Raw genomic sequence first — 27307 nt, 5'->3', positions numbered from 1 at the left:
ATGCAATGCTGCTATGGGAAAAATATCCTGAATGTGCTCTCTTGGTGTTTGTGGAAGGCAATTTCACAATTTCCTCTCCCTATGGCAGTGGTTCCCAACCTTTTTTTGACCAGGGACCACATTGTCCAGGGACCACTCCAACATTAGTACCCAAAGGGTTACAAATCAGTTTTTGGTCAATTTTAGATTCAGTTTGGTTATTTGGGGTGCTGATTCAGAAAATTGCATTGCATAAACCACATCAGCTCTAGCTTCTGATACAGAACATATGCCATCCAATAGTCACCATCTGATCGCCCACAGAAAACCGTATTTAATAAGCCTTGACACTATAAATGGGTTTCATGAGACCAGTTGCTCTTGTTGCAACAGTGTAGTAATGGTGAGGCTGTGCACCATATTTTAGTTTTTGTGGACCACTTGTGGTCCACGGAGTACAGGTTGGAAGGCACTGCCCTATGAGATGCCCTAGGCCCAGAGAATGTCTTTTTCCAAAGGATGTGAACTGAAGACTGACTAACGCTTCAATTCCTGATGGAAGAAAGACTCTCCTGGGCCAAAATTTTGATGAATGTGTCCTCATTCTCCTGACCGGGTGTTAGACATATTTGGGAGCAAGTTTTTGTGGGTCCTGGAGCAGCTTTCCAAGGTCCTGTAGGGGTGGCACTGAGACCCTGACCCCCTAAATTGATGACCCCTGAGCTGTAAGAATGGTACTTAGTTTCTACACTTAAAATATTTGGAGAGTTTTGGTGGAAAGTACTAAAAATCCCAAATGTCAGATAGATTTCACTATCTCTCATTACTGAGGATATACCATACGTAATACTTAATAGTGAGTGAGACATAATCAATGCTTGTTTTCTCTATATTGCTACTTCAAAGTTTATATTTACAAGTGTATGTAAATCAACATAATAAGCAATACAAATTGATTTTCAAAGTGGTAATGAACACATTAAACTACAGTATATATTTATTTTACTGCATTAGCTTTATTAGAAAATCCCAGAGCAATTTTGTTATCTAATGCAAAAAATCAACTTCCTTCACTATTTATATTAGCCTTCAGCAGATTTTCATCCTTTTGTCTTCATTTGCCCAAATCAATAAGTGCATATTGATCAGTATTTAAGGGGTTTATCCATTGATCCTCCTCTTAATCTCTTCATGACCCAGTTCTTCTAAAAATCAATGAACTAAATCTCCATCAAATTAGCCTCAGAAAGCTTAAATGGGACTTTGCACTTTTACAATTCTTTTCAGCTCCAAAGGTTATAATATATATATGAAGTAAGCATTGTGGATGGGCTTACATAGAAAACTTCGATAGGAAGAGTATAATACCCCATATTAATAAGCCAGGACTCTGGACCTGTGTTACCTTTCACTCACTTTGAGCTAAATAGAGCTGATTTTACATTCCTGTCTTTCAGTCAGAACAGTCTTCTGCATCATTTGAGAGATGGTTTTGAGATTTGTTTGAGGAATCCTAGATTGGTGTAGGATTCTTATCATGGACTCTTCTTTAGAAGACACCTGTCCCAATAAATATTGTGAGATACCTGTTTCTATATCTAACTGTCCATGATGAGTTCTAATCCACTGGTACTTTTTGAAACTATGAGGTAGAGTGAGCATGTGGGTTGCTACTAATGGAACAGAAGGAAGATGTGGTGCTGTTGAGATAGATATTGGAACATTTGGATTCTTCTTGACTGATTTATCTTTCTTATATTTATCATTGTATAGTGCTGAGACAGAGGAGTCCAGTGAGCCAGATTCCCAGATTCATACCTCCCCTTCCGAGGAGCCTGGCCGGAGTTGTTGTCCAGAGTTCCCGCTCTCACTGCTAGATAGCAACCAGCCCTGCCCAAGCCACACTGATCTGCATAGGATCATCCAGGTAAGAGTGAAAACACTTGTTTTCAGATGCATTTAGAAATTAAGCTTATAACTACCAGATATACCACTTTCACTCTTGTTGGGCGAGTGGGCTCATTAACAAAAGACCCTCCTCATAAATATATAAGAGAGCATCAGCGTGACGTATCACCAGTAGCCAAAAGTGATTAAAAACACCCAGACCAATGTTATTTCTTCCATAGGAAGCTTTTCTTTGTGGTAAAATAATATGGTTGCACTATTTACAAGAACAAGGTTTCCATAACACAAATTATTTATGTTTCCTTCTTTATTTCCATGCTAGCCTTCTTTCTCATGCAGTTAAAACAGCTTCACTCTCACAGAGCCTCTTTTCACACCGAAGTTACACAGGAGCTTTACACGTGACAGCCTTCACACTTGAGTTTCACACACAAGGGCTTCTCACACCAAAGCTTCTCACACTGAGGCCTCCCACATACTGAGGACTTCTAACACTGAGGCCTTTCTCAGACTGAGGGCTTCTCACATTGAGAACTCTCTCAGACTGATGTCTCTCTCACACTGCGGCGAGCTAACACTGAGGCCTACCTCATACTGAGGTCTTCTAACACTGAGGGCTTCTAAGCTACAGGCACACCTGCTTATATTGAATTGCAGCTTTTGCTGAGTCATTGCATCCATTTAACCCTTTCTGTACTGAACTCACATTTTTGTAATTTAAAATACCTAGTCAATTTTTAATATTTCTAACAACTCTGTCCTCCATTCTCTTCTAGGAGAAGTTCTTGGAGATTGGCAGTTTGCATTTTAAACCAGTGCCATCTAATCCTCATTATTTCTTCTATTGTCCTCCTTCTGCCAAAAAAGAGGTAAGGAGTTATGATTGTATCTTTGACTCCATGCCTTTGGGGGGGGGGGGGCTTAAAGACTGTTAAGACATAAACAAGGGAAGGACAGACTATTTAGATTTTGTATGTTTTGCTCAATTGGCTTGTCATCCCTGTTCAGGAGGAGGCTTCACGGGACCATGCAGATGGGAAAGGCAATGAAGATGTAGAAAGTTCAGAAACTGATCTGGCACTTGATGAAGGTATGCAAACTGCTGTGGACTACTATAACTATTGGTGATGATGCCGCATTGTGTATAATATAGTGATACAGGATTCCTCCTGTGTATTCTGAAAGGGACTTTTGTCAAAGAAAGTATGCATACATGGCAAAGTTTTTAGTGCTTCTGGTAACTAATCAGTGTTATGTACATTACCTCTGTTCCTCTATACCAGTGGTTCTCAACCTGTGGGTCCCCAGAGGTTTTGACCTACAACTCCCATAAATCCCAGTCAGATTACCAGCTGTTAGGATTTCTGGGAGTTAAAGGTCAAAACATCTGAGGTTGAGAAAACACTGCTGTATGCACACAATGCTTAGGAAGGAAAGATGAAAGGGCGCTGCTAATTCTAGTAGATCCACATTGGAGACTGAGGCTATGGTTCTCCCACTTTTTGGCTCTCTCCACTCAGGCACCTGTAATGCCTCAGTCTCCAATATGGATCAACTAGAATTAGCAGCACCCTTTCATCTTTCCTTCCTAAGCATTGTGTTCCTTCTCTGCCAAGATCAAGTCTTTCATTCAAATCCAGAATGACTCCATTTTGTCAACTTGTAGCACCTACTTAAAAGAAGACTGCTATTGTTATTCTCTAGGTTGAGAACAGTCGTTCTCAACCTGTGGTCTGTGGACCACCAGTGGTCCGCAAGAAATAAATATGTTCCGCGGCCTCACTGTTACTACACTGTTGCAATGAGAGCAGCTGGTCTCGCAAAACCCTCTTATAGTACCAAGGCTTATTAAATAGATTTTCTGTGGGTGAGCAGATGGTGACTACTGGATGGCATATGTTCTGTATCAGAAACTAGAGCTGATGTGGTCTATCCAATGCAATTTTCTGAATCAGTATCCCACATAACCAAACCGATTCTAAAGTTGACCAAAAACTGATTTGTAATCCTTTTGGTTCTAATGTTGGAGAGTGGTCCCTGGTCAAAAAAAGGCTGGGAACCACTGCTCTAGGGGGAAACCTATGAAATAATTTGAAAGACTTTTTAGGTTGCCTTGTAGAAATTAGGTTTATCTTCATACATCAAAGATTAGCGATAATCTAGAATTTTTGCAATCAGGTCTTGATATGGAACTTAAGCCATACCTTCTTCACCACCAAACAGCAGTACTAGCTGAGTTTTAAACTAGTGGTGTTTTGCCTACCTTGGGCAGGGATAGGAGTAAACCCATTCATTGCTCCTTGGTGAGAATGGACTTTAACTGGTAAGTTTTCCAGTGTTCCAATTTCTCCCAACCTTGTGCATCTGTCTGACTGCTTCTGATAACATGCAAAGCAAATGTTTAGCTATTTACAGGCTAAACGTATCTCAGAGACTTGATGCATTTTCCTCTAAGCCTCATTATTCCCTTTATTTCAGCTTAAAATTCAGTCTCTGTGTTCTTACATAGGAAATACATCTGCCTGCTGCATTGGCACTGAGAGTGACCCCGAATTGGAGGTGGAATACCGAGATCGGTTGGACCACGAGTTTCTAGAAACCGACTCCTTGTCAGAGTCCAACACTGTTAACCAGGATGAGGACTCCTTCAGTGTCCTGGGAGATTCTTTGGCAGAACAAGAGCTGCTAGAGCAAGATATGCCACCTCTCTTTATGCACTTGACCTGCTCTGTGAAGCTGCGCAGCCAGCACAGTTCCATGCCTGTTCGCTCGTTGCCTACCTGCCTGGGTAAATGGAAATAGATGAGTTTGAGGTTTGGCATGGGAGGGAATGCGTGGCTGGGGGGCACAGACTGCTATGGATTGCAAGACTGAAATGCTCAAAGGAAAGGCGGGGATAGAATCCTGTTGTGGGGGTCGAATCCTCCTAAGTTATTGGGCAAGTTGGCAAAAATAGTGTTTTCTATCCAAATAATATCTGTTGCTTCTTCTAGGAGAGGTGCTGGGTTGCCTTGAGAACTGTAAAGCTCCCCAGACAATTGATCTTTCTGACCTCTGTGTGACTCTGGATATCTTTGTCCTTACACTTTCCTTGGAGATCGAAATGGAGAACGATTTGCATCACAATAGGTGAGACTCCAATATTGGAAGTAGGCTGTGGGTGGGTAATTTTTAAGCCTCCTGAAGCCATGGCTTGTAAAAATAGACTGAAAAGAGAGGATGTATCCCAATGAGTATTCCCTCTCCTTCTTCCAGATATACATCTGAGAGCAGTGTCTCCTTCAACCGTTCCCCAGGTCGGCCCTCATCCTTCCGCTCAGATGAGGAATTTATGCATAGCTTGGACAGGATTCCTTTGGCAGTGGATGATGGGTATTTCTCAAATACATTGATATGCTCCTGATATGATAAATAAATAAATGGGTATTGATTAAGTTTATTTTTGAATGTTTAAGGATGGTTTAAATCAATGATTGGGTTGATTGCTGTGAGTTTTCTGGGCTGTGTAGCTATGTTCCAGAGCATTATCTCCTGACGTTTCACCCACATGCCTCTGGATTTCAATGGCTTCTCTGTGTAGTCTGACATGATGGTTTTTAGAGTGTTCCAATGGAAAGAATAGAGCTTTCAACAGAAAGGAGGAAACCATGAAAATGAACATCTGGCTACCAGTATTTTAAAAAACTCTAAAATCAGGACTGTAAATAAAGAGCAATACTCAAAAAGCAGGGAAATTCCAGATAAGAATAAATCACGACCAGCTAACACCTCCCAACAAAGGATTCCTCCAGGCAACAACCAGCTAGGCTTTGAAGCTGCAAAGCCATTAAATGCTAATTTATTTATTTATTTATCTATCGTGTCAGTATCAACCAGACAATTGTAACAATTTTTTAACAAACAGACAAAACAGAGTTTGCCTGAAAAGGTCTGTTGGTTGTTTTACTTAATTGTTTGCATGCTGCAAGTCGCTTCTGGTTGCTTCTGGAGTGAGAGAATCAGCCGTCTACGAAGACGTTGCCCAGGGGACACCCAGCTGTCTTGTAATCCTGTGAGAAGGCTTCTCTCATGTCCCCCATTAAATGCTAATCAAGGTGGCCAATTACAAAAGCCATACCTGCCTCAAGCAGACAAGAGTTCTTTCTCCCACCCTGGACATTCCACAGATATATAAACCTTCCTTGCTTAGTTTCCAACAGACCTCTCAACCTCTGAGGATGCTTGCCATAGATGTGGGTGAAACATCAGGAGATAATGTTTCTGGAACATGGCCATACAGCCCAGAAAACTCACAGCAACCAACCCAGTAATTCCGGCCATGTAAGCCTTCGTTAGCACATTAAATCAATTATGTACCAGTGTATCTGATGCTTATATTATTGCATTCTTTTCAAGGCACCCAGCACTCTCCAATCTTCCTGGAGTACACAGAGAAGCCATTGAAGCTACCATGACAGAGGTGAGTCCATTTGCGTCTTTCAGCTGAATTTCTGTAAGCCTAAGGAAGTTGACAACTTGCATGACACCTCTCTTCTTTGTTATCTCACTCATCAGTTCTGGGATGTGGCCTGGCCAAGAATGAGGCTTGGAACACGAGTGCTTAGAAGCAGGCCCTCAGTAGGATCTATTCTGTATTTTCGTGCCAAGCCTTTATTATTTCACATATGGTGTATTATCTTTGCTATCTCAGATCCGTTGGCTCTTGGATGATGAAATTGTGTCAGCACTGCGCCATTCAAGTCCAGTTACTGTTGATACTTTGAATCGTGTGGCTACTCATGTCTACAGTTCTCAAGGCCGCCCAAGCTGCCACTGCGAGGCTGTTCCTTTGCAGTTTGTGTTTGGTCCTGAGAATTCACTGGAAAGGTTTCGTGAGGTAAGTGAGTGTTTCTTCTTCATCATTTCGCATTCTTTACTTTTAAAAAATAAAAACATCAGCTTTTTGTTGCCCATAACCCTTATTCAGCCCCCAGATCCCTATAACTAGCCCCCCTCTCAAGAAATACTACTCTTTCTTGCTTTACAACTATAAAATAACAACAACAACAACTTTATTTTTATACCCCGCCTCCATCTCCCCGAAGAGACTTGAGGCAGCTTACAAGGGACCAAGCCCAATTAAAAACATAGCATATAAAAATATAGCAACAGTGTAAGATAACATAAAATGGTATTATAACAATAATAAAACAGACATCATAAGCAACAACCAAAGATTACTTCAAGCAAAAAATATACACTTTTTGCTTACTTATTGCCACTTCGACTCCTTTATTCTGTTGCAGGAGTTCCAGAGAATGACCATACCTGGTTATGTGCTCAATGCTGAGGGGAATGATTTCTACTATGTTTCTATCAGCCGCCTACATGGGCCAGTGGGGGGGCCCAGTCCTTCAGTAACACATGAAAGCACCTTGACAGAAGAAAGGTGTGAAAGCAGCAGCAAAACGGAAGGCTCCTTGACCTGTTCTCTTCCCTCTGAGGAGGCCCATGGTCTCTGGGCATGGCCAGCAAGTGAGACCAAGGCTGGGGTGGAAGCTGCCGAAGGTCTTAGCATATGTAGCTCTTTACATGGTGAGGTAGGTTACTACAAGCTTCTTTCTCAAATGGGAAACACTAGTTATTCAAGGGGTTTACTTGGAACTGCAAGGACAATTGTTGGAAAGATGTATCCTGTATAGTCTTTGGAAATAGTCTTCTCTTTGTTGTGATGCAGGTGTCAAGTGATGTTCCACAGCTGAATCAAGGCAGTACTCCAGACCGTGGCTCTCTGGATGAAGAACCCTCTTTGACCCAGACACAACCTCTGTCTTCCTCCTCTGACAAATGGAGTAGTAATAAGTCTCCCTCAGTAACACCATCTGCATCAAGCCTGGCTGATTCTGTGGTCCCTGGAAAAGAAGGTAAGGAGCAGTCCCGAGTTGAGCAGGTGGTTACAGGTAGGGCAGGAATTCAGTTCTAGCAGTGGTTCTCAACCTGTGAACCACTGCTGGGAGTTGAAGGCCAAAACGTCTGAGGATCCACAGAGAACCACTGAGGTATAGGATAGCCTTTTCCAGATGTTTGCTTCTCCCATTGTTGCACTCTATCAGCACTGCTAGCTGCAGATTATAACAGTTTTTGTAAAACACTTTAGACTAACCATATGGTATTTGCTATCTCTTTGCAAACTGGGTTGTCCCTCACCCACATGAGCGTCTTGGGCTGGAAATTAAGCAAAGGGTTGTCCTCTTGCACTTATGACCATGCAGTACTCCTTTATGGTTCATGGCCAGGCAATTTTTTTTTTGCCCATGGTCCTGGTAATTTGTGGTCTTTGCATAAATTGTTTGCACATTTGTCTTGGTTACCAAGGTCAGAGATGCATCTCTTGCAGTCAAAACCTTTTCACTCTTATTTCTGTTTCAATAAATGTAATTAACATCTTTAAGATTCTGGGCCCTTCAGAAAGCTCAAGAAAGGCACCGTCTGTAACTTTTCAAGAAAGAAATTGAATGCATTATCTGACAATACAGTGAATAAGGATTTGCATGAGACAAAATAAAGTTGACTTACAGTTTTGAAAGTTTTGAGTCTTTGTAGGTCAGGTTACCTGCCTCCTTTAGCATTTGCATGTTCAGACCCAAAATTGTAACTGCAGTTGAAATAACATAATACAGTTGTGGCGTTCTAAAAGCACAGATACATAAATATGTCACCAAAGCCTCTTCAAAACCTTGAGACTCACAACATATAGTTCGATCAGGGAGGAACTGCTTCTTACAGCCTTTTCTGTTTTGTTGGAGGTGTTTGTTTCTTGGTAAACTTATATGTTATAAGTCTCAAAGTTTTAAATGATGATAGGCGATGTGTGTACAGAATATATACATTGACAGTCCAATGTATTCTAAAATAAATTGTAACACTGGAAAGTTGCAGCTATATACTGAACTTCTGCAGCCTTTCAGTGTTTCATTTCCATTTTATGCAGGCTAGTCTAAGCCAGCCTCTCAAAAATGGAAAGATAACACTGAAAATGATACTCACGTACTGTCTGTGTTGTGTTTATATTCTTTAATACTTTTTGATTAAGGTATTTGGTTTCACCTGCTGTGTAGTTCTTTTAGGTGTCATTTCCTGTTTTTTGTTGTTTGCATTATTTGATGTTGCTGTCTTCTTTACCCCCTTGTATTTAAGTGCTTTATTTGGATTCTTTGAACAAAAATAGGTTACTTTACACTTGAGGGTAATGTAAGCCAGCATTACTCAAGGCCTGGCTGGAACAACAAAGGTTCTCCACTTTGGCAGAAAAAATGAAATGCAAAGATACAGAATGGGGGACAATGCCTGGCTCGAGAGCAGTACGTGTGAAAAAGATCTTGGAGTCCTCGTGGACAACAAGTTAAACATGAGCCAACAATGTGATGTGGCGGCAAAAAAAGCCAATGGAATTTTGGCCTGCATCAATAGGAGCATAGTGTCTAGATCTAAGGAAGTAATGCTACCGCTCTATTCTGCTTTGGTTAGACCACATCTGGAATATTGTGTCCAATTCTGGGCACCACAATTCAAGAGAGATATTGACAAGCTGGAATGTGTCCAGAGGAGGGCGACTAAAATGATCAAGGGTCTGGAGAACAAGCCCTATGAGGAGCGGCTTAGGGAACTGGGCATGTTTAGCCTAAAGAAGAGAAGGCTGAGAGGAGATATGATAGCCATGTATAAATATGTGAGAGGAAGCCACAGGGAGGAGGGAGTAAGCTTGTTTTCTGCTTCCTTGGAGACTAGGACGCGGAACAATGGCTTCAAACTACAAGAGAGGAGATTTCATCTGAACATTAGGAAGAACTTCCTGACTGTGAGAGCCGTTCAGCAGTGGAACTCTCTGCCCCGGAGTGTGGTGGAGGCTCCTTCGTTGGAAGCTTTTAAGCAGAGGGTGGATGGCCATTTGTCAGGGGTGATTTGAATGCAATATTCCTGCTTCTTGGCAGGGGTTTGGACTGGATGGCCCATGAGGTCTCTTCCAACTCTTTGATTCTATGATTCTATGATTCTTCTTTCTCTAGGGATAGTTGTTAGAGTTCCTTTCTTTGTAGCAGTACTCTTAATACTGATTTTTCTATCACCTAAAAACAACTTAATTGCTGTGAGACTCATAAAACTGTAAACTCTGAAAGGTTGTCACGTCTTGTTTTTGTGTTTCTTTAGAGAGTTTATGTTACTTGGCTACTTGCATCAAACAATCTATGTAGCTTCTGGGATAAATTCAACCGGTTTGTTGCATTTTTGTAGCATTTACACCATTTTTGTTTAAATCTTGTTCTTTAATGCTTGTGGTGCACATAGCCAGTTGGATCTCTAACTTATATGTAGGAAATTATTGGGAGATCCAGACTTTCAAAAACATCTCATCTCTTTCTCTACAGGCTGTGGAAAGCAATACCCCAGCCGGGTTCAGAGCCTGGTGTCAAGCCAGGGTAGTATGGATTCTGATCTCCTAGGTGAGTGCACGAGGAGGGCTGTCCTTGTGGAAAGGAAGAGAAATAATGTATCTAGGAGATAATTGGTGACTTATGACAGAATTTTCCAACTTGGCATCAGACAAATGTAACCATATGGACTGGGTTGGAAGTGATAGCAGTTAGAGCTTTCTTGAGGTTTCCAGGGTGGGAAAGCTTTTGAATCAGGCTTAATCTTAGCATTTTGTGGACAAAGGCTTGCAAAAGAGAACAACATGGTGTTCCCAAGAGCCCATTTGTACAATTTGCTTGTTGTCAAGTGTGGATTGTATGAGACACTCACCAAAAGTGGGATACATTTTCATTTTCCAGGCTATGACGGTGGCAGCAGTGATTCTGAATGCGAAGATGTAGTGATGAGTGACTTGGAACCCAGATGCCCCCTCATGCCTGACTTCTGGCTGATCGTAAAGATCCACCAGGACCGGGTGGAAATCTACTCACACACACGGTAACATCCTTTTTTCTAAAGCTTCTCACCTTACCCTTAGTGTTTGATTCCTAAGACGTGGGGTTGCCTTTGAAGACAGCCCGGAAGCTCCAGTTAGTCCAACGGGCGGCAGCCATGATACTAACAGGAGCGGGGCGCAGGGAGCATACAACTCCTTTGCTGCACCAGCTCCACTGGCTGCCGATCTGCTACCGGGCTCAATTCAAAGTGCTGGCATTGGCCTTTAAAGCCCTAAACGGTTCTAGCCCAACTTATCTATCCGAACGTATCTCAACCTATCAGCCCACCAGGACCCTAAGATCTTCTGGGGAGTCCCTGCTCTCTATCCCGCCGGCTTCACAAGTGCGGCTGGCGGGAACGAGAGACAGGGCCTTTTCTGTGGTGGCCCCTCGGCTTTGGAACACCCTCCCCATAGAGGTAAGATCAGCCCCCTCGCTGATGGTGTTTCGGAAAAGATTGAAGACATGGATGTTTAAACAAGCGTTCGGTTAATCCGTTGCAACGAATTATGATGACTAAAGGGCTGGTAATCATGGACGATGAATTTGGATTGCGACTCCAGTTACGAGATGCATTGGATGGTTATTGGTGGCCCAATAATTTGTATTGTATATGTGTTTTATGCTTTTAAACTGAATATTGTTTTTTTTTAAGTGTTGTAAACCGCAATGAGTCGCCGATTTAGGCTGAGATATTAGCGGTATACAAGCGCATTAATAAATAAATAAATAAATAAATAAATAAGACGGCAGATGTGACTTTTTACTATGCAGTCTACTTACTTTTGATTTTGGAGTTGCAACCGGCTTCTGTGTGTATTCCTAGTTAGAATCATAGTTGGAAGAGACCACATTGGGCCATCTAGTCCAACTCCCTGCCTTGCAGGAAATGCACAATCAAAGCACCCCCAACAGATGGCCATTCAGCCTGTTTAAAATCCTCCAAAGAAGGAGCTTCTTCTCTATCATACTCTGAGGCAAAGAGTTCCACTGTCAACCAGATCTGACTGTTAGGAAGTTCTTCTTAATGTTCAGGTGGAATCTCCTTTCTTGGACTCATTGCTCTGAGGCCTAGTTCCCAGGGCAGCAGAGAACAAACCTGCTCCCTTTTCCTTATGGCATACTTTCAGATTTTTAAACATAGCTATCATGTCTCCTCTCAACCTTCTCTTCTGCAGGCTAAACATATCCCACTCTTAAGCTGCTCCTCATAGGACATGTTTTCCAGACCTTTGATCATTTCAGTTTTTCCAGCATGACTTTAGCTAAGCTTTGACTGCCAGATTTGTGCCCAGGTGAGGGCACAGCAGAGGAAGAGAAGAATGCAAATACAATATATCCATGACCTGAGTATAGGTCCTGCTAACTACAAATCTCCAATTTACTTGGACAGTGCAACAGAAAAATGATTTTAGTGATGAGACGCTGAGGACTTGTGTTTTATGATTTTTATTGTTTTATTGCTTTTATATGGTTTATACTATATGTAATGTTTTTAACTGCATTTGTTGTTCGGGGGCATTGACTGCGGATTGTAAACCGCCTCGACTCGCCTCTGGGTTGAGAGGGGTGGCATATAAATATGGTAAATACTTCCCCGAGCAAATTCTTCTCCAGCACCTGTGTAGCTTTTGTCCCATCACTTCTTTTGTTGTCCAATTATATTCAGGGATACAAGGAAGATAAATACTATCCATTTAACCTGTAAATTCCAGAAGTAAACACTTTTCTGAGAACTCCCTCTTTTCTTTCTGTGCAGTAGCAGCACAAGTGCAGAGAAAGCAACACAGAATGAGGAAGGGGAATGTAAGCGTCTTCACCATACTGTGGTGAAGAAGGTTGGTGAAATCTGCCGCATTGTAAACCAGGTACGTAGGAGCACATGCATGCTGAGCGCACTTTCTCTTAGCTGGCAGGAATATGCTCTTCGGTTTAATCAGCTTGAAGTACTGATTAAACAGCAGAGGTCTTCAACCAGTAAAGTGTATTTCTGCAAGTTGGTGACAGCCAATTTTAACTGATTTTGGCAAATAATGAGTGAATTCAAAGCACACTAACTTTGGCCACTGGAGGCATCACTCTGATCTTTTCTAATCTCAGAGTATTTACATGAGTCTGAAGAACTTCAGAGGCCTGGGGCCATTTTTGCCCTCTCCTAAACCTTAAAAGGCTTCATGCCCCACCTCTGCACCCAAGAAAAGGAAGGCAAAAATTCTGGAGGGCAGATTCTTATTGAATGTCTTCAAGTCATTTCTGATTTATGGCAACCTGAAGTGAATTTATCATAGAACTTTCTTGCTAAAAATTGTTCAGAGGCAGCTTGCCTTTGCCTTTCTCTGAAGCTGAAAGAGTGTAACTTGCCCAGGGCTACCCTGTGGGTTCCCATATTTGAGTGGAGATTTAAACTCTTGTTTTCAGAGCCATAGTCCAGTGCTCAAAGTACTACACCACACTGGCTCTCTGGAAGGTTCTAAATGGTGCAATTTAGGAATTTTATGCAATTTCACCCATTGTCTTAAGTGTTTTAAACATATTAATCAGGTTTTTAAATAATATTGTGATGTTATTCTTTTTAACTTTTGTCAATGTTTTATGTTACTTTATTAAAAAAATCATCGTAAGCCACCTTGAACTGATCAATAAATTAAATAAATTTGAACTCCTTTTTTGAACAGATACTTTGTTGGGTGAGGGGGCTTATTAACAAAAGATCCTCCTCATAAATGTTTAGCAGAGCAACTTATTAGCAGCAGCAGTAGCCAAAAGTGATAAAATGAACAAAAATGCACAGACCAATATTATATCTCTCTTAGGAGGCTTTTCTTTATTACAAAATAATATGGTTGCATTATTTACAAGAACAAAGTTTCCATAACACAAATAATTTTTTTATACTTCCTTCTTTGCATCCATGCTAGGCTTCTTTCTCATTCAGGTAAAAAGCTTCGCTCTCGGAGTCTCTTCTCACACTAAACTTACACAGGAGCTTCACATAGTAGCCTTTTACACACAGCAGCCTTCACACTGGAGCTTTACACATGAGGCCTTCAACCTAGGGCTTCTCTTACCAAAGCTTCTCATTGAGGTCTACTAACTCTGAGGCCTACTAACACTGAGGTTTACCTCACACTGAGGCCTCTCTCATACAGAGGGCAACTAACACTGAGGTATACTAAGCTACAGGCATACCTGCTTATATTGAACTACAGCTTTTGTTGAGTCATTGCATCCATTTAACTCTTTCAGTGCCTGTCTCACATTTTTGTAATTAAAAATACCTAGTTAATTTTTAATATTTCTGACATACTTGATAATTAAAATTTTGTATATATCTTTTGATTTGAAATTTTGAGGACCGAGAATTCAACCTTTTTTAATAAAGGAAGTTGGGGGTTTTAAGGTGGTATGTAAATGCACCAAATTCTATAAAACTTGCTGTGATCACACTCATGCAGGCATGCTTTTCTTGAATATAAAGTAGGTACAGATTCCAAGACTTTAGACATGTTTATCAGCTGCTGCTAAGAGGGAGAAAACTGAATTGAATATGGCTTGGCAGCATCAGTCCCATCTTTGCTGTCCTATTCCTCTGTCTTCAGCGGTTGCTGCTACAAGATCTGCATGACAGTCATATTTGCAATTCTCTGCTGGTTGCTGAAAGTGAGGAGGATATCTGGAAAAGCGAAACCCCCTATACGTACCGGCAGCGCACTGGGACTGATGGTGGGTACTTCAAATAGTGTGCACATGAGTGCATTGTGTTTCTTTTCCTCATAGAGGGCCTTACAGCTTGGAGTTTCTGTCTTCCCATCATCTCTGTGGGTACTTGTATAGGACTTTGCGTATTCATTATGCAGGTTTCCCACAGTGTACAGAGGGAGATTCCTCCTCTGTTCTACTACTACCTTGTAAGTGGATAGAGAATTCGCTGGACTTACCCTTTCATTTTCTTCATTGTAATTTACTATATTCCCATTCTTTTCAGCACAAGATCAATAGATTCTCTTCTTAAACTTTTATTATTTTGATTTTGTATAAGAGAAAGGGAAATTGCAACCTGGATACTTGGGCAATCCGTTGAACAACAGAAGTCTTTTTAGCTGATTAGAGTTTTTCCCGATGCAGATTATCCTGGAGAGGAGAGCTACCAGCCGCGTGACTACCTTGCAGCCACAATGCAGTTCATGCCTGGACATTTTGCTTGTGATGCAGTCTGGAGCACCACTATCCATGTACATTCAAGACTCAAGATGGGGCCCAATATGGGTGTTGCACGTGGTAAGCTTCTAAATATAGAACAGCACTAACTAGTGCTGAGGTTTGTAGTGAATCCCACATGGAATGTAGGAATGCCCAGATCTTGCCATGGAGTGGGTTCTTTTGCCATAATGTCACTTTAGGTGGCAGACTATTGACAATTCCATTTAAGTGTTGCAACTGGAATTAAGGTAGGGTTAGTGAAAGAGACAGGGTAGATATGAAGAAAGTCTAGGATAAGGATATAGACCAGGCACTACTGCCACAGTCTTCATATGTTTTTCCTTCTGTGTTGGAAACTGCCCTTAGTGCCCTTGGGGAGATAGGGCGATATACAAATAAAGTATTATCAAAGTAAAGGTAAAGGTTTCCCCTGACATTAAGTCTACTCGAATCGAAATCTGTGGGACGGTGCTCATCTCCATTTCTAAGCCAAAGAGCCGGCGTTGCCCATAGACACCTCCAAGATCATGTGGCTGGCATGACTGCATGGAGCGCCATTACCTTCCTGCAGAAGCAGTACCTATTGAGCTCATATTTGCATGTTTTCGAACTGCTAGGTTGGCAGAAGCTGGGGCTAACACCAGGGGCTCATCCCGCTCCCCAGATTTGAACCACCACCTTTCAATCAGCAAGTTCAGCAGCTCAAAAGTTTAACCTGCTGCATTAAAGTATTATTATTATTTGAAACACAGCAAACAAGGTCACTCTGCTGGCAGTTGTATTGAATCACACGTCGGACACTTTCCAAGTGTGATGTATTGGTGAATAATGTGTGCAGATCCCAGTAGAGTGGCCTTTTGCAGCTGACAGATGGTAATTTTGTGCTGGCCAAGTTCTTTAGGCACTGCAACCAGTGTGTCTAGTTTTTATTTTTATTATTATAATTTTATATATTTATTATTATTATTATTATTATTATTATTATTATTATTATTGGGAAAAAAGGGCAGACTTCAGATCTAGGGGTGGTGATGTTAAGATAATTTGTGTGATCACAAATTTCAAGAAGGAATGTTTTCAGCATAAAAGTTCTCTTAGAAAGACCACATTTCCTTGAAAACCATTTATGTTTATTTTTAATACTGTTCAGGTGTAATTCCATTTTAATGTTTGTAGATTTTTGGGTTTTATTTGTATGGTATTGGTCTTTTTGTGAGCTCTAGGAGTCTCTTTTTAGAGAGAGAAAATGGAATTTAAATTATTCTTGTTGTTGGTACATGCTTGTTTTCCAATAGATATACTTAATGCTTACCATCAAAATGGTATTTATATTTTTCAAAAAGGAGGGTTTTCAGGAATGGATCTGAATCGAAGACAAGCGAAATTAATATCTCAGATATAACACTGGCAGGGAGAGGAACTTGATGAGCATATTAAGATAACCATGGGTTCAGCCACTTGATGAAATCTTACGGCCTTAGTCCCTCTCTCACACATGCTCTTTCTCTCTTGATTTCTTTCTGCAGCCATCCAAGCCCTACGTTCTGTACTCAATGCCTTCTCCATTGTTAATAGAAAGAATATGTTTGTTTACCAGGAGCGCTCAACCAAGTCTGTTTTCTACTTGCGGTAAGTTTACAAATTCTCACTGCAAAATCTCAAAGCATATATGTAAATATTTTCAGGATTCACTCCACTAGCATACAAATCAACTTGAGTTGTGGTCTCCCATTTAGCTAATGTCTCTGGTTCAGCCTTTGGAAATTTCTTCATTGCCATTCTTTTTGGCCTAACCTCTGTCCTCTTTGTTGTTCTACTCCAGACTCTCTGAAACAACATCAAGTGGGAAGTTTGGAGAAGGTGAAATCCAGAGTCTTGCATGCCGTTCGCTGGCACTTTCACGCAGCCAAGAGCCCATATACACTGAGGACCTGAATGTGAGTTTTCTTTCCTTGATGGGGACCCCTCTGCCCTCTTGAGTGCAAGTAGCATTCAACATGAGCTCTGTTCTCTCTTGTGGAGGACTAGGGTGCTACTTCTTCTCAGGGTTACTTTCTTCTTGATAGGCATCTCGCTCATCCCTGGACACTGCCTCTTGTCGCAGTGTCGATTCCAGTCGTCCTCTGAGCCAGGTGGACAGACATATCCAGCTAGTAGTTCATGGAGTAGCTCAGGCAGGTAGGCTGCATACTATTTCAGAGTCCTATTTAAGGGTGGAAGGGGCAAACGAGCAGGGGTTTTGCTGCTGCTGCTAGCAAGAAAATGGTTGTCCTGTGATATTTGAAACCATGGCAGACACTGCATTTAGTAGCTTGTCACTAGGAAGTATATATTAAGATTCATTATATCCCAAAGTTTTAAACAGCCTGCTTTGATTTCATTACCATTAGTAGTCCATCATTGCCGCTAGCATTTGTTTAGTGTTTTGTTTCATTTGTGCTTTATTACTAACACCTCTTTTCAAGGTTGTTTTTTGTTTTGGGGGGGTTGAAACCAACTTGGCTAATTTTGTGGGGATCGTTTAATGATACACTTCATATGTTATTTTTTTCTTTTTCTGCTTACCTTCTTTTCACTTTTCCTGCACGTTGGGTTGGGATCCTGGAACTGCACAGACCCCAAATGGTTGCACCTCCCTTCTACCCCATATTTTGGGAAGCTGCATGCAGCCCAAAGGCTAGACTTTCCCTACCCTTTCTGTTGGCATACTTTAGAGCAGTTGGCAACCATGGAGCGACTGCAGTTCAATTATTCACCTCTCACTTCATAGGCAGCACCATCCCTATGGGAGCCGCAATAACGAAACGGGTTAAACCATTGAACTGTTGAATCTACTGACCTAAAGATTGGCACTTTGAAGCCACGGGTCTGGTGAGCTCCTGCTGTTAGCCCTAGCTCCTGCCAACCTAGCAATTTGAAAACCTACACATATGAGTTGATCAATAGGTTCCACTTCGGTGGGAAGTTAATAAAGGGGCTCATGCAGCCATGCTGGCAATACAACCAGGAGGTGTATGGACAACAGGCTCCTTGGCTTGGAGCACTTCCCCCTGACCAGAGTTGAGCACCCCCTCCAGAAAGCCGGAGATGAAAGGGGAAGCCTTTATCTGTGTTCTGTGAATTTGTATGTCATTGTTATTCCACTGTATTAAAGGCATTGAATGTTTGCCTATCTGTGTATGTTGTAATCTGCTCAGAGTCCCCTCGGGGGGCACACCTCCTGACTCGGCTACTCTTAGGAGACAAAGGTTTCTTATGGTGCTTTTTTTGTTGTAGGACCTGAGATAACGGATGAGCTAGTAAAAGTTCTCCGTAGGCGCCTGGATGAAGCCACCTTGGATATCATCACAGTTATGCTTGTGAGGACCTGCAAGCTCACACCAGCTGATGTAGAGGTAATTGTTTGTTGTTTCATGCATTCAAGTTGTTTCTACCTATGGCCACATTAAGATTTTTTTTTTTTGTGATTTGCTTGGAAGACATCTGCCATTGCCTTCCTATGAGGCTGAAAGAGTATTAGTTTCAAGGCCAAGTGGAAATTTGACCCCTGGTCTCTAGAGTCCTACTCCATCGCTAAAACCATAGTTATGTCCTAAATTGGATTGCAGGGAACTTGCAGGGAACTACAGTATTTTATCACAACTTTTAAAGTCTTCCAATCAGTATGGCAATTTAACTGTTTCAAACTCTCTTCTCTTGTACCTGACAAGCTATTGATTACTTGGCTAAAATTCTCTGACCTCTGGACTCTGTGATCAGAAGGTCAGACCGATGACGGATTCATCTCCTTGTAGTTTATCCAGCCCCCTGGCAGGCCACCCACTGAAGTCCTGCAGTTTACTCTTCCCCCCTCCTGCCTACCATGGCTTCCAGCTGTGGCTTGCTACCTACGTCAGAATCTGCTGATCTTCCTACACACGCCCAAATACACGGACAGCAATGTGGAGAACCACTTCAAGGTGAGTCAGTATGGTTGGCTATGGCCATTGTTACTTATTGAGAAGTATTATGGACACTTTATTTTTCTTCTTTTCTGAAGGACTAAAAAAATATGTGCAAAGGACAATGAGATTTAATATCCAGGAGTGTTATGTTACCACTGAAATGCTAGGGACTCTTTTTGTGGTTAAGGCTTGTTCTGCTACTATATCAACCTTTGCACTGAAAAATGGACCAATGCTTAGAAATGCTCTATCACAAGAAATAACATGTATTGTTACTGTTGGGCAAGTGGGATAAATAAGAAAATATCCTCCCCATAAAAGTACAGCAGAGTAACTTATTAGCAGCAGCATGACCCGCACCAGTAGCCCAAAGTGATAAAAAGAACAAAAACACACAGACCAATGTTATCTCTTCCATAGGCGGCTTTTCTTTATAGCAAAATAATATGGTTGCACTATTTACAATCAGCTCCCCATGCGGGGACATGAGAGAAGCCTCCCACAAGGATGGTAAAACATCAAAACATCCGAGCATCCCCTGGGCAACATCCTTGCAGATGGTCAATTCTCTCACACCAAAAGCGACTTGCAGTTTCTCAAGTCGCTCCTGACACGGAAAAAAAAACTATTTACAAGAACAAGGTTTCCATAACACAAATAATGGTCTTTATACTTCCTTCTTTGCTTCCACTCTGGGCTTCCTTCTCATGCAGATAAACAACTGAGGTCTCACAGAGCCTCTTTTCACACTGAAGATAAACAGGAGCTTCACACAGTAGCTTTACACATAGCAGCCTTCACACTGAAGCTTCACATATGATGGCTTTCTACCTGGAGCTTCTCTCACCAAAGCTCCTCACACTGAGGCTTTTCTCCCACTGAGGCCTTCTCATACTGAAGGCTGCTAAACTACAGGCACACCTGCTTGTATTGGACTTCAGCTTTAGCTGAGTCATTACATCCATTTAACCCTTTCAGTGCTTGACTCACATTTTTGTAATTAAAATACCTAGTTAATTTTTAATATGTCTGACAGTTACTGTATTTTGTACTGCACTCTTTTGGTGTTAAGGGACCTCGCAATTGAATTCTCTGTTGATGAGAAAACAACTGAACAGTTGTCTCCTTGCTTTTCAGCATTATTTCCATCAGGGCAGCAGCAGCCCTGACCTGGATCTTTATCTCTATAACAAGCCTGGAGGACAGGGCACTGGTGGCAAAGGTAATGAACAACATTTTTTTCTACACCCTGGGCCTATTGCTCTGTTGAACTGTCAAGTAAAGGCTGCTAAAAGTGTCCTTCTCAAGGAAAGCAAAGTTGGTGTGTGTGTGGATGAGGTTGCCTAACTGAGACCATAGGTTTACCCAAGAGTTTCTGCTTTTTTATTCTTGTATGCTAAGCCACTAAGGTTTATATATTCCTCTGTCTTGTACTAAGCACTATGTAAAACAGTGAGCTTTTTATAGCCCTTTGAATTACTCTGTTTAATTATAGGCATTTGAATAATTCATTCATGATTCAACAAAATTTTAAGTATAGATGGTGGCTCTTATGCACTGTTAAGTGCACCTGCTTAGAGCTGATATAGTTCATTGGGGAGACAAATAGTTGGTAAGGAGAGAATTTGTGATGCTGAGCATGAAAACAATGTCCATGCAGTAACTAAGGTAGTGTTGGGTTGCAGTGGGGCATTTCAGATAGTAGCCTGTGAGTTGTTCCTGACTGGTACTACTAATTGGTGTCTGTTTTGTGTTACTTCAGTGTGTTTGTGTATCTTTCTGCCTGTATATACTTCGGCATACACTTGCCTCCTTTTCCACCTGCACTATGGTCTGGTTGTGCATGTATCACACAACGTCAAAGTGTGTCTGAACATTCTTCTGTCATGTAGGTTCCATGCTGGATCTTGTGCAACACCTGTTTCCACCTTCCCAGTTTCAAGGTAGTTTCCTGTAGATCCCAGTGGTCCACTGAATTCTTCCAGTGCTGCTCCCGTCTTCATCCTGATCTAGTGCCTGCTGCGTTTTTTGTTTCTGCTTGTATTGCCAACTTTGCTTCTCCTGTGTTGTCACCCAGATCTCTCTCAGCAGAATTTTCTAACTCCCAATTCCCCTTTCGAAATATACTAGAACTAGAATTCAAGTTAAAATTTTCTGTGAATATAGAAATTAATGACTACTCTTAAATTTTGAATGAAAAATAACAAGTTTTTTCCCCTAACAGCCTCAGAACATTTGTAGGCACAAAGATCTACAGATCTTAAAAGACTTTCATGAATATGTAGAGCAGAATCTGTTTTGATATATTGTTTTTGACTCGCAGTCAATATGGAATTGTTTTCCCATCTGATTTTGGAATTGTGGTAGAATGATTGCATGGTGCTCTTTTATATTAGCAAGGAACTGCTGTAAGTAGAGACAAGTGGATGGATGGGTTGTTACAACTGGTCCGTCCAGGCTGATGGGGGTATTCAGGCATACAACTATCTAATGAATACACTAGGATTTGTTTCTGTGCTCCAAATCAGAATAAATTGCAAGACTACAAGCAGATTGATATTTGTGGCACAGTGGGTTTGTTGACCGAAAGGTTGCAGGTTCGATTCCGGGGAGCTGCATGAGCTTCTGCTGTCAGCTCCAGCTTCTGCCAAACTAGCAGTTCGAAAACATGCAAATGTGAGTAGTTGACTAGAAGATAATGGTGCTTCATGCAGTCATGCCGACTACATGACCTTGGAGGTATCTATGGAAAATGCCGGCTCTTTGGCTTAGAAATGGAGATGAGCACCACACCCCAGAGTTGGACATGACTGGACTTAATGTCAGGGGAAAACCTTTACCTGATATTTGTTGAGAACCTCAAGTTGATGGGCACTGAAGATAGTAGTGTGCTTTTTCTTGTATCTTGTTGATTACCTCATTGAAGTCATCTACTGTTGCTAGCTGGTCAAAGGGCCTTTTCTTGCAGATTCCTCCAGTGGCTTATATCTAAAGTATGGATTCATATGTGCTGGAGTTATTTAGCCAGTAGAACAGAGTGATCTCCTGGTCCTGCCAGCCTTACGATTATGCACTATTAAGACAGCTGCTATTCCTAACTATTCTTTTAACTTCAGGCTTTGTCAAAAAGGTAATAGTGGACAAAGCATAAATCTAGTAAGTTTTCTGGGCTGTATGACCATGTTCCAGAAGCATTCTCTCCTGACGTTTTGCCCATATTTATGTGGGCGAAACATCAGGAGAGAATGCTTCTGGAGCATGGCCATACAGCCCAGAAAGCTCATAGCAATCCAGTGATTCTGGCCATGAAAACCTTCGACAACATAACACATCTAGTAGTGCACATTTACTAAGGAATATTTCTAAGGCTTCTATCTATGGTAAGATATGTTCAGGCAAGGTTTTTGTTCCATTCCTCAGGCATGCAGACTTTTTTTCCCTTTCGAAAGCTTGTGTCATGTAGAGGTAGAACTAATAGAAACCTCATAGGATGTTGTGAGTCCTACTGAAAATAGAGGCCTAGTTTTCACTTGTCACTTTGCTTAGCAATGCAAACTGGAAGCTCTCCCCAGCTTAACTTGAGGGGCGAGCTGCTTGCTTGCCACTGCTGGCTAGTTTCAGGCAGTGATGCCCAACAATGAGTATTCGATCTTCTGTTACTTAATTGCCTTTGCAGAGCTTATGATGAATGCCCCTTTCTGTAGGTGGAAGCTTGAAACCAGTTTCTAGCAGGTGCAGGTGTCTTTTTTTTTTTTTGCCCTTATGTATGTGCGAACTTCCTTGGCTGTTTGTGTCTGTCCTTCCTTCCTGCCTGCCATCAAGATTAGATATATACGTTTAGTTATTTATGTCCTTGAGTTGCACCCCAAGGATGACTATGTGTCTGTAACATGTTCTCAAGGACTGGGACTTTTGGATCTCAAACATTCCTCTCACTTCCTTTGTAGGCATTGCGTGTATTGCTCTTTCTTTTGTGGATGACCGTGGAAATCCCATCTCCTTGGCTCGCTGGGTGAGGCCACCCACTGCACTTCTGAGCACAACATTCCTTCAGGAGGCTGACTTTGAGAGTTTAACTGCTGTTAGCAAGTATCTACCCGAGCCTGGCACTTCACAGCCAGGTGAGAAAGTAGGAGTTTGGTCTACTCTCTCATTTTCTCTTTGGGAAATGTGACAACTTATGGGCATGATAATGTGTTTGGAGATACCTGAGACCTGAGATGGTTTCCAGGCGTTCAGTGGAATAGTATTCCACACCTCTTCTAAGATCCATCTTCTTGATACCAGCTTTCCCTCCACAGCCCTCTGTCCTCTGGTGCGCCTGGACATCTGGGAAAAGGGTAACATCAGCTTGTTGCAGCTGTCTGAAAGGTTGCGCAGTGCCTTGCGCCATGCACTCTGTGATGCACTCATGGAATTCCGTGTGCTGCCCAATCCATTGTGTGTTGAACTATCCACCGAACAAGAGGATCATGGGAGCATTGGTAAGAGCCTAGCATGGAACAGATGCCCCTTTCTGTTTCTGAGGCTGGATCTACACTGCCCAGAATCTGATCCCAGATTATCTGCTTTGAATCGGATTATATGAGTCTATACTGCCAGATAATCCTGGGATAAGCGGCTAGTCTGGGATCGGATTGTGGGACATAAGGCAGTGGAGATCCAGTCTGAGTCACCAGCCAGATGCTTTCATCAAATCTTACACCAGTCCACAGGTGATGGCTTTACAGCAGAGTGGAATGTTGCTTTGCTTTATACTAAATTTTAACATTAATATCCCTATCTCAGGCTGCCCCAGCTTCTGCCCTACAGATGTATTGGACTGCAAGTTCAATCCTTTCAACCAGTGGTTAGGAAGCTCATTCAGATTAACTTGCAGTTCCACTTCAAATAAAGTTTGTGTTTATGTAAGGTGTGGATTTATTGTTGTGCATTGGGTGGGTGGGTTGGTGGGTTTTTTGTATTATGTAGCTGTCTTTATTTTTTGTACTCCACTTTGAGTCCCATCCGTGGGAGAAAAGCGGGAGAAAAGATAAATAATAATAATAATAATAATAATAAAATAATAATAATAATAATAATAATTATTATTATTATTATTATTATTATTATTATCTACTCCAGCCTCACCTGGAGATGCTGGGGTCTGCATCTGTGAAGCCATATTGTTGCCAGTCCTCTAAAAACAAGATACTGGGGGCAGTTATTCCTGTGGAAAGGCCCAGCAGCACAATTTGCTCTGCTACTGAGCTGTGGCCTTTTTGAAAAAGCATATGTAGGCCTTTTTACCCAAAGCCCCACCATTTTGGAAGAACTACTTTCTGTTTCTTTGGTCTCTTGCTTTCATAGGACTGACTACAGTTTGGCCTCTTTCAGAGGCTGCATTGGGCTTCAGTGGGCTATATCAGCAACTACAACAATCCACTAAAACTAATACAGCTTTGGAAAGATCCCATATTGTTGCCAATCATACAAAAGAAAGAAATCAAAGAGACAGAAGACAGTTCTTCCTGTGGAAAGGCCCAGAATCGGTATCATTGTTTTTCTTGGGGCTTCATAGAAGGGCAGAATAGGTGTTTCTGGAGTAGTTTAGACTCAAAAACTATGGTTTTACGAATGGTTCTGAAAGATACCATGTTTTCAGGAAACCTGCGGCGGACAATGTCTGAAAGTAAAGGAACAAGTCGGTCTACTGGAGGCAGAGGATGTCCATCCTCCTTGAATTTCCCTGTGCCCACTGCAGGTGCTGGTGAGCCAGCCACACCCACTAACAGAATTGGACGACGTAGCTTCTGGGACATGCTGGTAATAACTTCATGAGAAGATGATCGTGGGATATCTGCTGAGGGCATAATGTGAGATGAGAAAAAAGAGTAGTAGATTAAAGCAGTAGAGCAGGGTGGAACCCTAGGCTAGTTTACAGCTACTTAAGCCAAACTCAGTCCACCAGCCAACAATTATGAGCTGCTAGATCAGTTGTCTCAAGCTTCCTAATGCCGCAACCTCTTAATACAGTTCCTCATGTTGTGGTGACTCCCAACCATAAAATTATTTCTGTTGCTACTTCATAACTGTAGTTTTGCTACTGTAATGTAAATATCTGATATGCAGGATGTCTGTTCATTCACTGGACCAAATTTGGCACAAATACTTGATACACCTAAATGTGAATACTGCTGGGGTTTCTCAAGTCGCTCCTGACATGGAAAAAAAAATCTTGTGGTACAATCCTGATAAAAAAATGAGAAATCCTTATCTGAAATGCTTGAGACTTCAAGTCTTTTGGATTTTTTCAGGTTTTGGAATACCTGTATTTGCATATAAAGGCAGCCCCCGAGTTATAAATATCTGACTTACAAATGATTCATAGTTAAGACCAGGGGTGAGAAAATAGGAAGTGAGAGAAATCTACCTGTAAGGAGTGAAATTCATTCTTGAAAGAGTTATCATGGGGAAAAGATGTCTCGACTATTGCTTTATCATCATCCTTGTTTCCACAACAAGCCAAATTTTTCCAACTCCCAAGTATCACAGGGACGGAAAGTGTGGTGAAGTCTTCCAAACAGGAGCACAGACAGCAAAACAAACATCACAGGGGTGTTAACTCTATGCTATTCAAAGCTTGTTCATACCTTGGGGACTGCCTGTATATACATAATGAGGTATCTTAAGAGATGAGACCCAATTCTAAACATGAAATTCCTTTATGTTCCATGAATACTTTATACGCATTAGTCTGGGGATAACGTTATACAATGCTTTTAATAGTTTTGTGCATGTAATGGTGTGTGGTACATTGAACCATCAGATAGAGAAGCTATCACAATGTCAGTCTCCCTAGTACACAGTTTTGGATTTTGGAGTATTTTAGAATTCTGGATAAGAGATGTTCAACCTTTAGTATTTTTAAGCTGCATACACTATCTCTAAAGTGACTTTTATAGACTCATATATTCAAAGATGGAAGGAGACCGTTATGGCAATCCAGTCCAGTCCTTGCCATGTAGGAACTAGGAACACTCAATCAAATCACTCCTGACAAATGGTCTTTTTTGCTCTTTAAGCGTGTTTCAAGTTGTAGTCATAGAATTTATTCCTGCAGTTTATTCATTAAGAGAGCACTAACTTAATCTATAGGATTACTTATCAAAGTTATTGAGAATGCTTGTATGCAAGCCTCTGAGTAAATTAGAAGTTCTATCTAAATCAGGCATGGGCAAACTTCGGCCCTCCGGGTGTTTTGGACTTCAACTCCCACAATTCCTAACAGCCTACCGCCTGTTAGGAATTGTGGGAGTTGAAGTCCAAAACACCTAGAAGGCTGAAGTTTGCCCATGCCTGATCTACATGCTAAGTATAGTAGTAATGTTGATACAGAAACTTGCTTGGACCTGAAGTCTGAAACAGTCCGACCAAGGTGATGGGAAACAGGTATGTCGGCTGCAAGCCTCTCTTTAGTTTCTTGCTTTGATTCTCAGAGCAAACCAGAGACGGTGGAGCAAGGAAGCCCCAAGACCACAGATGACATTGTGTTGGAACGACCTGAAGAGAGTCGCACCCGCCGACGCCACAAGACAGAAAATGTGAAGCAGCTTTCCAGCCAGGAGCGTGGTGAACAAGGACAGACCCAGAGGTAGACTTCATAGTCTTCTTTTTCCCACTCTCTTCTTCCAGGAAAGCTTGGGAGAGGACATTTCCTCCATATACAATTCAGTCTGTTCCTCATTAGTTGGAGAAAAGTGTGTCTGCAAAGTTCATGCTCTCTCTCCTTCCTCAGACCAGCTCTTGAAATGAACCATGCTTGTATACTGTAAGAAAAGTCTTGAAAGAAGAACTGCTTTATTATATTGTCGAAGGCTTTCATGGCTGGAATCACTGGATTGTTGTAGGTTTTTTCGGGCTATATGGCCATGTTCTAGAGGAAATGCCTCTAGAGGAAATGCCTCTAGAACATAGCCATATAGCCCGAAAAAAAAACTACAACAACCCACTGCTTTATTGACTTTGTTCTTTTTGGGTATCCTCCTTAATATTCCTTCGTTTTTGACATGGAACAACAGATGTTCTTTTGACATGGAATAATGGGTGTTATTTTCATAGACGTCGAGCCTGCCAGCTAGAGGAAGGAGATATTGGAGTCCTACACCCCATTTTCAATCAAACTTGCCAGTCCTGGATGACATTCATGAACCGTTTGGGTATGTGTTGGAATATATGGACTTGTTCTTTCACTATTTGAATCAGCCTCAACTAACCCTAGTCTGGAGAGCACTTGCCCTTACTTCTCTATTCATGAAGAGTTTTAAATCCTGAGGTTCCAAAGGAAGA

The 27307-nt window shown here is 41.6% G+C and overlaps 1 protein-coding gene across 7 annotated transcripts in view; it reads left to right on the top strand.

Moving 5' to 3' along the window:
• Positions 1 to 27307, top strand: part of SZT2 (SZT2 subunit of KICSTOR complex) — a 98106-nt gene that overhangs the window by 48819 nt on the left and 21980 nt on the right. For all 7 annotated transcript variants that reach the window (XM_060773310.2, XM_067467935.1, XM_067467934.1 and 4 more), the window contains exons 29-54: positions 1753 to 1906; positions 2664 to 2756; positions 2896 to 2977; positions 4397 to 4675; positions 4881 to 5016; positions 5143 to 5259; positions 6283 to 6346; positions 6578 to 6763; positions 7173 to 7466; positions 7604 to 7790; positions 10293 to 10367; positions 10698 to 10836; positions 12595 to 12703; positions 14435 to 14558; positions 14961 to 15113; positions 16562 to 16664; positions 16858 to 16972; positions 17102 to 17213; positions 18312 to 18430; positions 18830 to 18994; positions 20117 to 20201; positions 22927 to 23100; positions 23281 to 23463; positions 24624 to 24784; positions 26458 to 26612; positions 27080 to 27177. In XM_060773310.2, coding sequence (XP_060629293.2) covers positions 1753 to 1906; positions 2664 to 2756; positions 2896 to 2977; positions 4397 to 4675; positions 4881 to 5016; positions 5143 to 5259; positions 6283 to 6346; positions 6578 to 6763; positions 7173 to 7466; positions 7604 to 7790; positions 10293 to 10367; positions 10698 to 10836; positions 12595 to 12703; positions 14435 to 14558; positions 14961 to 15113; positions 16562 to 16664; positions 16858 to 16972; positions 17102 to 17213; positions 18312 to 18430; positions 18830 to 18994; positions 20117 to 20201; positions 22927 to 23100; positions 23281 to 23463; positions 24624 to 24784; positions 26458 to 26612; positions 27080 to 27177 — 3662 coding nt within the window. The remainder of the gene's footprint in view (positions 1 to 1752; positions 1907 to 2663; positions 2757 to 2895; positions 2978 to 4396; positions 4676 to 4880; positions 5017 to 5142; positions 5260 to 6282; positions 6347 to 6577; positions 6764 to 7172; positions 7467 to 7603; positions 7791 to 10292; positions 10368 to 10697; positions 10837 to 12594; positions 12704 to 14434; positions 14559 to 14960; positions 15114 to 16561; positions 16665 to 16857; positions 16973 to 17101; positions 17214 to 18311; positions 18431 to 18829; positions 18995 to 20116; positions 20202 to 22926; positions 23101 to 23280; positions 23464 to 24623; positions 24785 to 26457; positions 26613 to 27079; positions 27178 to 27307) is intronic.

The sequence above is a fragment of the Anolis sagrei genome, chromosome 4 (genome assembly GCF_037176765.1).
Source record: "Anolis sagrei isolate rAnoSag1 chromosome 4, rAnoSag1.mat, whole genome shotgun sequence".
Classification (NCBI taxonomy): Eukaryota; Metazoa; Chordata; class Lepidosauria; order Squamata; family Dactyloidae; genus Anolis; species Anolis sagrei.
The sequence above is the reverse complement of the archived record's forward strand: the minus strand, read 5'-3'. Positions and strand labels throughout refer to the sequence as shown.